Raw genomic sequence first — 13,419 nt, 5'->3', positions numbered from 1 at the left:
TCATACTGATTACTCTTCAATATAGAAATAATAAAAATAAACAATATATCTTGAATTTTTTTGAAGCCCCGACTGAGGGGTATTCATTCGGCCAAATTCTCAGAGCTTCGGTCTCAGAGCTTGCACTCAACAAGACAAGACTTGATATCTATAGGCTCATTTAAAACTATTCAACTTCGATACCTGATTGGCCAGTAGACCACCAATAGACCAGTAAACCAAAACCGAAGGCCCATTGACATCTTGAATTTTAAACCGGTGGAGGTGAGTCATAATATAAACGAATCCAAGAATTAAAGCAATTAAAAAAAATTATACATAGGCATTGTGTTTGAGTTGCCTGTGGTTCAAAACCTTGCAAGAATACTCAACATTAAGTAAAATTCCAGATTAAATCTTGAAATGATGTTTCAAGTATTGAATCGGAACGACACCGGATTTCTATACGTTTTTGTAAAGATGAAACCATATTGTGAGAAGAGAACAGGTTTTCAGCAGTGGAGCTTCGATTCTCCAAGAAGCACAAAACATTGAAAAACTATTCAAGTAAATTTTAAGTTAAATTTTAATATTTTTAGACGGATTGAAGTCGAAGGAGACGCAATAAATTTCATTTTTGAAGCTGTAACTAAATTCACTACAGAGAAGTCGCTTTTAAGCTGTCGGGGGTTTGAAGCTTTTCAGAAGCACACAACAGAGCATGGCATTCTGATGTTCAATCCTTCCACGAGCACTTCGGATTGAATAAAGATTGGCTAAAATAAAAAAATTGAAGGAAAGCATGTTTTGTTCAGGCCGTCAGGGGTTCGAACATTTCCAGGAACACCATTCCATAAAATTTTATTAAGACTTTCTCAGATCAAAACCGTATACAGTATCGATTTTCTTATTTAAGGTGGACACTTTTTCAGTCATCAATGGTTGGAATTCATCCACGAACCTAATCCAAGAAAACTTCATTTATCTCCGCATGTTACGCAAACAAATAAGCCTTCTTTTCCAGAGAATATATATATATATATATATATATATTGTTTTTATAAAGATCTGGTTTCGGAAGATTCACTGTCGTGGGGGGTTGCAAATTCAAGTTCTTCTTCTAGGAACGCCACAAATTAAGACAAAATCAAGGAAATTTATGAATTTAATTTTTTATTTAAAACCAGGATTTTAAAGAAATCGCGTTATAAGTAGTATTTTACAGAGAAGCAATACTTTCGTATTTACTATTTTAAAGATTATAGAACATAAATTTTTGATTTCCCTAATTACTGCGAAGAATATTGCGAGCTCGGGAAATTGCCTTTTAGCTTTTGTGCAAGCAATAGAATGTTTTCATATACATGGCACTTAAGAAAATAACTATGAAAAATTTGGGAAAGGCAATCAATTTGTTGTGCTTTTAACTGTTAAACTTAGAAAAGCTCTCTTTGGAATCTGGAAGGTACCTGTTTCTTCCCAAGATTGGGAAATCCACAAACATCCCCTAAGGCTTTGGCGTACATCTTCTGCAATAAAAAAGCATATTGAGAACAGTGAAAAACAAAAAGTTAGAAGGAAATGCCTAAGCACATGGAAAACAATAAAAACCAAAAAGTAAAGGAAATAACTAAGCAAGGACACACCCAAGCTATTTCTGTTAATTCAAACAAACAAATGAGGAATCCCAGCGCTTTGGTGGAGATCTGCCATAAGAAGCTAACAGAAAACCCAAAAGATAGGAAGTAAATGAAATATCCTAGGTCCTAAGCCTTCCAAGGGTGGCCCAGGCATTTCTGTTCAACTTACAAATGAGTAGGAAAATATGGAAAGCCATGCAAATCATATCGGCAGGATTTTAAAATAAAATAAATTATAGATTTGGTGTGTGTATATATATATGTATGTATGTATGTGTGTGTGCACGCGTGCTGATATAAGATATCAATTTGGTGTATAAGAATTTTCTTGCTGAGATTTAGCCTTATGTCCAAGCAGGGCATCAAACTGAACGTTGCCAATTTACCACCAACCAAAGGATATATACTTGCATACACGTAATGAATAAATCCAGTCATATATGATATACACATAAATGTACATGTATTTATACATATATAAAGAGGTACATGGATAAATAATACATCTTATTTATATCTGTACCCCGTACCTACATAGCTCATGACCCTGTCCCTCTACCCATACCTGCATATCCTAGTAACTACGGCTTAGGTAGATTTGATCTGGCTACGTATGTATCTAATGTTTGTACTCGCACAAAGTTATATTAGATCAGCATTCTTGCAGAGTGGATGAGTTTAATCTTAAAGTAAGTTTGGCAAGCTAATTTCCATGGATTATGAACCAGTGCCTAACAAGTTGTAGCTTGATCGTATCTGTTTTACTTATTTGGTTTAATGGTCAAACAGATAATAGCAATTGAATAACTGATCATATCAGAGTGCCACCTAAAATAATTTTCTTTTTGAATACCCAGTTGCTTTGGTGATTAATTTCTATTCTTACCCATTGATTGTTATCCAGAGTCAAATTTGGCAGGCAGCATCTTAGCTGAAGGTAAAAAAGAAAATTTCAATTGTAACTTTCCTAGGATTTGATATAAGTATAATCTAGCTATCTGTAAAATTAATAATTTGTGTGCCGCCATTGACTGCATGGATGGCATTTGTGCATTTATTTTGTAATGCACATTGGAAACAATCCGAGCTCTTTTTTGAGGTTTTATGGTGCTTTGTAACTTCAAAAACCATCATTTATTCTAACCATGATAGTATTGTATAGACAGTGATTCGCCCCTGTGAGTCTTAAGTCGACTGCTGTAAATCAGTGATGAATAATAAGGAACACTAGAACAAACCCACTTACCTAAAAGTGAACTAAAGTAACTCATCTCAGTCGTTCTCTTTTCACAAAAAATTGTGGGTCACTTATTCTTATAATAAATATTGTATGTTTTTATTTTGGCAACGGACTGCTTTATGTGTGCTTTTAAATAGCATTCTAATTGAAATGCTATAATGTTGGTGAACAGTTTTATTTTCTTGCTTCTCGAAAACTATGGAGTGAGGAAGCTGGAGGCATTGTTTGGAATACTTATTGGAACAATGGCACTTTCATTTGCATTTATGTTTGGTGAAACGAAGCCAAAAGGAATGAAATTACTGATGGGTAATCCTTTTGTACTGTCAACTATACACGTGCTCATTCCTTGTTGTTAACAGTAAGCATATATATGGGAGGTGTTTGCAATTGCCTAATTTCTTGTTTTTCAATTTTTTTCAAAATGTCTAGGGCATTAACTTTTATCCATTTCTCTGATGGACAAATGCATGCTGCAGGGCTTTTAGTTCCACGCATAAATAAAAATGCTGTCAAGCAGGCCGTGAGTGTTGTAGGTTGTCTTATAATGCCACACAACATTTTCCTGTATTCAGCACTTGTTCAATCGCGAATGATTGATACATCTAGAAAAGGCAGAGTCCAGGAAGCACTTAATTATGTCTCAATTGAAGCAGGTCTTGCACTTACAGTATCCTTCATGATCAATTTACTTGTTACAACAGTATTTGCAAAGGGATTCTATGGCACAGAAACTGCAGGAGATATGGGCCTACTGAATGCTGGAGCTTACCTTCAAAAGCGGTATGGAGGAGGATTATTTCCAATACTTTATATCTGGGCTATTGGGTTACTAGCAGCTGGGCAGAGCAGTACTATAACAGGGACATATGCAGGGCAGTTTATCATGGCTGGTTTTCTTAATCTTCGTATAAAGAAATGGTTACGAGCATTAATCACTAGAAGCTTTGCAATTGTGCCAACTGTTATTGTCGCTCTACTGTTTGATTCTTCTGAAGGCAAGCTGGATCAATTAAATGAATGGCTCAATGTGCTTCAATCCATGCAAATCCCATTTGCTCTCATTCCCCTTCTATGCCTTGTATCCAAGGAGCATATTATGGGTACTTTCGCAATTGGCAGAATCTATAAGGTATGTGTTAATCAAAGTAGTCTGTGAAGAATTCCAATTCATCTATCATCATGGTTTTGATGAGTTATCTGTAGCATGATTTTTTTTAAATGCAACAACCATCAAGTGCTTTTAAATTGTTGGAACACAAAGAAATGTAAACTGTAGCATATCGAGTTATCTGGCTTAATTCATTAAAAGGATTAGTTTTTTACATTTTTAATAATAATATGTCCTAGGTTAATACTTGGTGCAATTATTAAATTTTTTCCTATAGTGTATGAGGGCAAACTATTTGGTTCTCTGCTCTTCTCAGGCATTGCATATGCTCAGCCAGGAATTATTCATTTTTTTCCTATTGTTTATGAGGGCAAGCTATATGGTTCTCTGCTCTTATCAGGAATTGCATGTGGTCAGCCAGGTGTTAGTTTTTCTTAAATGATAATTGTTTAGACCCTAGAAAAATGTACTTATCTTCAATATGGAATCTATATGGTTCTTTCCCCTTCTCACGAGTTGCATATGGGTAGCCACGGTTATAATTTTGGGTTGCTCAGTTGTTATTTCTGGGTCCAGAAAATTAACAGAAACATCCTAAATTTAGGCATATATATTTAGCTTTCTAAAATTAGAATACTATATTTAGCTTTCTTAAATTTAGGATACTATGTATAATGTCAATTTTCAGAATTTAGGGGCCAAGTTTATGGGTTTTATGTAAACTTGTGGCATGCATCTTTTGTATTAAATGTTTTGCTAAATAGTAAAAAATATTTTTCCAGCAAGTGCAGAATTCTGATTTTAGTTTTATCGTCATAGCACCAAGAATTGCAGCTTTGATCAAAGGTTGAGTTAGTTGATTTGTTTTAAACCCTAGAATGCAGAATCTGCTGACCATTGGCTGAATTTTTAACATGGTACTAGAGCATTGTTATTGAAATCCTTTTAAGTTCATGAATGGAATTTGTTGCTACCTGTGATAGGGAGTTGCAGGAAAATTTCAATGCTTTGCTGTAGTGATTAGGGTGTTGATTTGCACTTGCAATGGGTGGGTTATCTGATCTAATCTCAACTGTTTTGTTCAGTTTCGTGTTCCAATAATTGCAAAATTGATTAGTCTCGGTCTTAAAGAGTGTGTGATGCAGGAGCATCCCCGGTTCTTGACAATCTTGCATCAACTAAAAATATTTTCTTTCTGTTTTGCAATTTCAGCATTTCATTCTGCATGTTCAGGCATTGGCTCACCGGATCTCGAGGAGTTGGATTTTTGATTGAGGACTTGATCATCTACCTTATTTCCAAACCGCGGAGCATTTGGATCATTTTCCGGCAAGTTATCGCTACCGGTTTTCAAGACAGTTTTCTGGTACCGATTGCCTGGACCTATTTGCATTTGTAATCTACCAGAATCTATCGGATCCCTTTTGTAGCTTGCGGAGCCTTGAGCATTGATTCCAATGTTCCTTGGCATGTGGTCGGCCTTCTCTTTGATCTACACTTCATCCTTTGGATTTTTCGGAAGAATTTCTTTGGCGGAGGCCGACCTTCTTGTTTTTACACGTTAGGTTTTGTTCTTCGGCATTTGATCTTTTTGGGCCGACCGGATCCCCTTGGATTGTATAAATCATTGTAATTGAGCATTAGAATGAGAAAAGTTAAGATATAGAACATAGAAGATAGTTTCTAAGATTTGAGGTCTCGGTTGTGACTTGTTCTGTAATTAAGCATGTTTTAGCAGGCCAATGAGCCGGTTTCTGTAACCCGATTGTTACCGGTTGATTGTAATTAGTTTTCATGATATAATACATTCTATTCTTCATTGCCTCCATCATATCCTTGTGTTTCTGTTGTGTTTACTCTTGCTGACCGGTCCAGATTGATCTCTTTGAGATCCCTCATAATCGGTGACTGCAACAGTGTGACTACTTGAAATATTACTCCTTGGAAGTGCGGCAAATGCTATTTGAAGAGGTTGATCGTTGGGTCTTTGAGGAAACCATGTTGAAACCTCCAAGCTACCTTGCTTAGTTGGCTAAACATAACAAGAACATGGTTTAATATGCAACCCTGTTCTGGAACTAATTTTTGTGCTTCTACCTTAGAGTAATTTTGTCAAACACTTTGCATACAGTCACCGACAAAGTAGATTAACTTGCTGATCACTAAAAAAACTCATTGGCTGATGGTTTGTTGTTTGTTTCAAACTTGCAATAGTTTTCAGATTTGCGTAATGTCCCCTTTTTATAGGCTGTCAATTCCCAAAGGGAAACATACATTACTACCTAGTAGATTACATTAATTCGGAGTAGATAATTAAAGTTGTCCATAATTCAACTTAATATTGTCATTACTCCAGTCCTGATTCTTAATGCCTTCTCATTCTTAATCCCAGAAGAGGGCATTGGCTTGTCTAGGGCGATATGACACTACCTCCCTAATTCAGTTTAGACGTCAGGAACATCAATCCTTTCATCCTTGGGGTCCTTTTATCTTGGAGTGGATTTACTCTACCTCTCCCTAACAACTCACGTCTCCCTTGGGGAATAGAATTAAAATTGATTAAGTACTTAGGCTGTGAATATATTTGTCTTTCAATTATTATGAATGTATATAAAATTAAGTATGACTGTCATACATATTGCAGTCTATATTAATATTATTAATATTACTATTAAATTCTACATAAGAATATTATCAGACTTCATATATTAAGCATACATATTAAGCACATCCCCGTGCATACCACCAAGAACAAGGATGTTACTGCCTGTAACTTAATAATAGTTCTGATCTGATCTGATCAATGGTGATGTCACTGGATGCTTTGGATTCCTTTCGTTTATATTTCTCAATGTGAGGGAGACGTCACACCTCTTCAACATGTATGCCCTTTGGTAAGAGACACCCTTTCACCATTAGCACCCTTTGAAAGAGTGCAACTCTTCATTATTTCTGCCCTTTGAAAGGGACACAACCTTTCACAATCAGATCTGCACTTCTGATTCCGAAATTACCCCCCCTTAAAATGAATTCTCTTCTCCCTTTTATACCTCATATTTGGGGGAGTCACAACTTATCATTTCATGCCTTTTGATCATTCATTAACTTCAATCAAATTTGAATTATAATCTTTTATATTTTAATCTAATTTTTATTTATATTATTTTGTATTTTAATTTTATTATTATTATTTATTATTAATTATATTTCAAGGTGGGGACATTACAATTTGCAATATTGTTTGGAATATTATTTTGCTCAAATCATAAACACATAATCAGAAAAAGCAAACTTCATCAAGAAAGAATTCCATAAATTATATCATAAAATAGATATCAAAATGATTAAACTTCTGACCTTCAATTAAGCCAAACAAAGGAATATTTCTGTCCCCTTACAAGACATTTAGCATGTGATGTCCCCATCAAATTAATACCATTTGGTGGTATTAATTGTGAATAAAATGAACTTTCCTTATTTTATATTAGTTCAAATGATGACTAATATATTATAATAAGAGTTCAATATTTGATTTTCAATAAAGATTAAAAGTAAAGTATTAGTTTTGCTTAATCATTTTGCCTAACTATTATTTGATTATTTAATCCTTGTGGGAGTTGGTTTTCCTACGGGAATTTTACCCGCTATTTGTCTTTTAAATAAGGATTTGGCAAACAGGGGAAGGGGTGGATTTTATAAAAAACAATGCATGGAAGAAATATTTGAATCTTGCGTGTGTTAACACACAGACCTATCTTGCCTTTCGTCAGTCTCCAACTGACCTATTGGTCTCATGATTTTGGAAAAGAATCGAATTGCTTGAATAAGTGGAATTCATCAGGGATTCCAGGTTTGCCACGGGCGTGCATATTGCATAGCAGAATCGTGGGAAGTGAAACCCGACGTCACACATCCTATCGCAGTCGACGGTGATTCCAGGTTGCCACGGCGTGTGTTGAACAGCGGAATCATGGGTGAAGTGAAGCCCGACGTCATATACGCTATCGAAGTCAATGGAGATACCAGGTTGCCACGGTGTGTGTATTGAACAGTGGAAATGCGGGAGATAAAACAAGCATCTCATATCCTATCGTCAACACTTCTGAAATCCGAAACCATTGCCACTGCGTAAAACTCCATAGTGTGTCGTGATAACCCGATATCGGGTAGTAATGCGGGAGGATCCGACTATTATGACGGAAGAGGAATTTGTCATCATCGCGGTGTGTTAGTTGCGGGAAGGGCATCGTGGTGTTGCAAAGAGAGTAAATGCAGAGTCTCAGACACGACACTGTACATGCATAGTACACTTCGATGAATCAACGTGAAGTGTAATCAACGGTTGTCACTACGGAACCAGGTGCATTATGAAAACAATTCTCACCCCTGTTCTTTGAAGGAATAAATTGATTTCCATGTCTGCAATGACTGCTCTAGTTTGTTATATTTATCAGTGATTACTTAAATAGATTTAGAATCAATACAAATAAGGAAGACTCCAAATTAAGAGATGTTGTATAAGATCGTATTCCCACCAATGGCTGTACTGCACAAACAATCTTCTGCTATGTCCAGGTTATAAAACTGATTGCTACCAAATTCTAGTTAGGGAATTTTACACTGGTATTAGAGCTCTTGAATCCTGCCAGCCTGTAGGGTGATTGGAAATTCATGAAAACTTAATGCATAGTTGAGTATGCACCAGGGAAATTATAATTTCCGAAGTACTAGGGCCCGTCAAAATAGGTTTCAAAACTCTCCTTTAGCACAGAGTAGTTCATCTATTCTGTTTGAAATTGAGGATAGCCACACCGAAACTGACGAGGAATTTATTTTTGAAACCAACATGGGAGAAATAACAATAGGGACCTATTGGCTACATTAGTCAGAAGTCAGCAAGATAATGTTAACAGCATGTCCAACTTGATGACCCAATTTATGGCTAATAATATAAATCAGCACCAAAATAATGGAAGACAGAATAATCAACATCAAAATAATGGGGGAAACAATGGGGGTAGAGATGAAGACTCTGTCAATAATCAGCCAGAAAGAACAGGAACAACTAGACCTTTTATGCCTACATTTACTGCTAGAAACCAGCCGCCTGAAAATAAACCTACAATAAGAGAAATATAGGAAGAAATACATCAGGATTGGTTAGGTTCTGGAGAAGAATTCAGATCAACAATGACATTTAGAGAATATTTAGATGTCAGAATGAAACATAGGCCAAGAGGACAGCAAGGAAACAACAGTGAATTGCAAAGGAAAATTGGGAAAATGTCCATTCCTTATTTTGATGGAATAGGTAAAACAACTGCTCGGGCATGGGTGCAAAAATTAGACACATACTTCCAATTAAATCCTATGTTGGAAGATGAGGCAATTAAATATGCTGCATTACATCTTGAAGGTGTAGCACATGAATGGTGGCATCATGGGCAAGTAACCTCGGGTCATAATTTGATAGGTACTTATGTTGAGTTCACTAAGAAACTTATTGATAGATTTGATTCTAAAGATCCTGAATTACATCTTAAAGATTTGACTCAGCTTAAGCAAACTGGAACTGTTGAGCAATATATTTCTAAATTTGAAAAATTGGCAGTTTTAGTTACTGAAATTTCAGAAAGACACAAGATTGTAATATTTATAGATGGATTGTTTGATTCCCTCAAAGGTTGGGTTAAGTCCTTAAACCCTCTTACCTTACAAACAACTGTCAAAAGAGCAAGAGAATTAGAACCATCTTCAAAAGGAATTTTTTTTAATAAAGGACCACCACTTAAACCAAAAAAAGACCAACAACCTTTCAATAAAGATAATTTCCCTAAAAACAGGTTAGATAAAGAAGAAAGGGAAGAACTCAAAAGGAAAAAACTATGTTTTAGTTGTAGAGAGGCATGGCAGCCTGGACATAGATGTTTAGGGAAGGGGAAAATTCATTATATTGAGGTTATGTCTGACAGTGAGGATGAAGAGAATGTTGATCCTAACATAGAACAAGCATTACAGAACACAGAGTCAGAAACAGGTACTAAACAAGGAGAAGGAGTAATAGCATTTATGAAAGGAACTCCACATTATAATATTTTCAGAGTTAGAGGAGTTTTGAATGGGCAACGTGTGATTGTTATGCTTGATAGTGGTTCTACTCATAATTTTATGGATGCAACACTTGTGGAAAGACGTGGTTTGCAGATTGAAAAACATGAGGGATTTGATGTTAGAGTAGCAAGTGGAACTAATTTATCTAGTACTCATAAAGTCCCTAAATTGAATATTACTCTTGGCAATTACACTATTACTGATGATTTTTATGTGATTGATTTAGCTGAAACTAATGTTGTCTTGGGTATACATTGGATGGAAACATTAGATGAATATACACAGAGTTTTAAAAGATTGGAATTTTTTTTTAAAATTGATGATAAGAAGGTAGTCCTTCGTGGTATGTCTAATAGTGGTCCCAAGATCGTTAGTGCTAAAAGAATGGAGGCTATTTTCAGACATGGAGATGTGGCATGGTCAGCACAATGTTTAATCTCCAACAAGGTATTAGGCTTTGAATCTAAATCTTATCAAGATGATTTGTTAAAAGTATTAGATTCACATCATTTGGTTTTTAGTGATATTCCTCTAGGAGTTCCACTTGATAGAGGATTTGAATATACTATTGAATTAAAAGAAGGTGCTAAACCAATTATCACAACTCCTTATAGACACCCTAAAACATTCAGGGATGAAATAAAAAAGGCAATTAAGGAATTGTTGGATATGGGCCATATCAGACCTAGTTCTAGTCCTTTTGCATCATTTATAGTGTTGGTGAAAAAGAAGGATGGAACTCTTCGTATATGTATTGATTACAGAGCACTTAACAAGAAAACAATCAAAAACAGGTATCCAATTCCTCGAATTGATGAATTGTTAGATGAATTGCATGGTGCTGTTTATTTTTCTAAAATTGATTTGAGATTAGGATATCATCAATTAAGTTAAGAGATCAAAATATTCATAAAACTGCTTTTCGCTGTCATTATGGTCATTATGAATTCTTGGTTATGCTGTTTGGTCTAACAAATGCTCCGACAACATTTCAGTCTTGTATGAATCATATCTTTAACAAACAGTTAAGGAAATTTTTGCTAGTTTTCTTTGATGATATATTGATTTATACCAAAACTTGGGAAGAACATTTGAAACATATTGATATAGTTCTGGGTATTATGTAATCTCAATCACTGTATGCAAAGGCTTCTAAATGTGAATTTGGAATGATTGAAATTTTGTATTTAGGGCATATGATCAATGCAACAGGGTACAGGTTCATCAAGAAAAGATAAGAACCATTTTGGATTGGCCACCACCACGGGATCTTACAAAATTAAGAGGATTCTTTGGTTTATGTAGTTATTACAGGAGGTTTGTCAGAGGTTTTTCACATCTTGGGGCACCCTTGACAGATCTTACCAAAAAAGGGGCATTCCGATGGACTGAGGAAGCTCAACAGGTATTTGAGAAACTTAAAGAGGTAATGAGTTCTTGCCCAGTACTTGCTCTTCCAGATTTTAATCAGCCTTTTGTGTTGGAATGTGACACTTCTGGTGAGGGAATAGGGGCAGTTTTAATGCAAAATAAACATCCTATAGTTTATGAAAGCAGGAAACTTAATAACCTTGAGAAATTGTATTCTATCTATGATAAAGAAATGTTGGCAATCATGCATGCATTGACAAAATTTAGACAATATTTGGTTGGTAGCAGATTTGTAGTGAAAACTGACCATAACAGTTTGAGATATTTCTTGGGACAAAAAGATTTAAATGACATGCAACAGAAATGGATTAGTAAGATCCAAGCTTATGATTTTGAGATTGAATATGTAAAAGGTAAAAATAATGTTGTTGCGGATGCTTTATCTAGAAGACCTGAAATCAATGCGTTGTCTATAGCAACAGTTGATTGGAAATCTTTATTGCTGGTTGAATATTCAAAGGATTCTTTCGCATGTGATTTGCTAGATGGTAATATACAAGATGATAAATATAAAGTTGTTAATGATGTTATCTATTACAAGGACATGATTTATTTAATTCTAGGTTCGAAGTTGAAAGAAAAAATCCTCCAATCTATGCATGATATTCCTCTAGCAGGGCATCCTGGATACTTCAAAACGTATCGACAGATAAGAGAAAGGTTCACTTGGAAAGGATTAAAAAACGATGTCCTACGCTATGTCAAGGAATGCACCACTTGCCAGCAAAATAAAGCAGAACAAACTTATCCTGCAGGTTTATTACAGCCACTACCTATACCAGATCAGAAATGGGAAAGTATATCAATGGATTTCATCACAGGTTTACCGAGATCCCAAGGTAAAGATTGTATTTTTGTTGTGGTTGATAGATTAACTAAATTTGCACACTTCTTTTCTATCACTACAGAATTTACAGCAGTTCAGATTGCAGAGTTATTCTTCAGAGAGATTTTTCGTTTACATGGTTTACCAAAGACTATAATCAGTGATAGAGATAGCAGATTTTTGAGTATATTGTGGGGGGAGCTTTTCAGATTGACAGATACAGAGTTGAATCATAGTACCAGTTATCATCGGCAAACTGATGGACAGACAGAAATAGTGAACAAGTGGATCGAAGGTTACCTTCGTAATTATATAGCCGATCATCAGAAGGCTTGGGTTCATTGGTTATATTTGGGTGAATATTGCTATAATGCTACCTTTCATATGTCAATTGGTATGTCGCCTTTCAAAGCATTATATGGCTATGGTGTACTCTCTTTTCTTGACCTTGCTTTTGAGTAGAGTAATGTACCTAAATCTCGTGATTGGCTTCAAGAAAGCCAAGACATTTTGTCAGCTCTTAAGGAGAATGTGCAATGTGCTCAGAATCAACAAAAAATCTATGCAGATAAAAAGCGAGTTGAATGCCATTTCGAAGTGGGAGATTTGGTATTTCTCAGGTTGCAACCTTATCGGCAATCTTCTCTCAAACGTAGTGGGTTTGAAAAATTAAAACCTCGGTTTTATGGTCCATATCAGGTAATTCGGAAGGTTGGTGCAGTAGCCTATGAACTTGATTTACCAGTGGATAGCAAGATACACAATGTATTTCATGTATCTTGTCTCAAGAAAGCTTTGGGGCAACAGGTGTCAGTTTCCGAAGATGTACCTCCTTTGAATGATGAAGGAAAGCTCAGAATGATTCCAGAAGTAATTTTGGAAACACGGGACAGGCAACTGCGGAACATAACTATCAGGGAATATCTCATCAAATAGAAAAATCTGCCTCAGGATGATGCTACCTGGGAAAATGAAAGAGCTTTGGAGTTGCTTGAGGACAAGCAACACGAGGCAGGGGAGACTGTGATGTCCCCATCAAATTAATACCATTTGGTGGTATTAATTATGAATAAAATGAACT

The 13,419-nt window shown here is 35.6% G+C and overlaps 1 protein-coding gene across 3 annotated transcripts in view; it reads left to right on the top strand.

The window, feature by feature from the left end:
* The window catches only part of LOC131070429 (metal transporter Nramp3), a 124,365-nt gene that overhangs the window by 1,326 nt on the left and 109,620 nt on the right, over window positions 1–13,419 (top strand). The window contains exons 2-4 of one of the 3 annotated variants that reach the window (XM_058005951.2): window positions 3,032–3,168; window positions 3,339–3,991; window positions 5,204–5,710. In XM_058005951.2, the coding sequence (XP_057861934.1) occupies window positions 3,032–3,168; window positions 3,339–3,991; window positions 5,204–5,245 (832 nt within the window). In that variant the 3' untranslated portion in view covers window positions 5,246–5,710. Of the gene's footprint in view, window positions 1–3,031; window positions 3,169–3,338; window positions 3,992–5,182; window positions 5,711–13,419 lie in introns of those variants that run through there. The other 2 variants (XM_058005950.2, XM_058005949.2) reach the window with 2 other exon arrangements.

This window comes from Cryptomeria japonica, chromosome 3 (assembly GCF_030272615.1).
Source record: "Cryptomeria japonica chromosome 3, Sugi_1.0, whole genome shotgun sequence".
Classification (NCBI taxonomy): Eukaryota; Viridiplantae; Streptophyta; class Pinopsida; order Cupressales; family Cupressaceae; genus Cryptomeria; species Cryptomeria japonica.
Note: the sequence above shows the minus strand (reverse complement) of the source record. Positions and strands in the feature narration are given on the sequence as shown.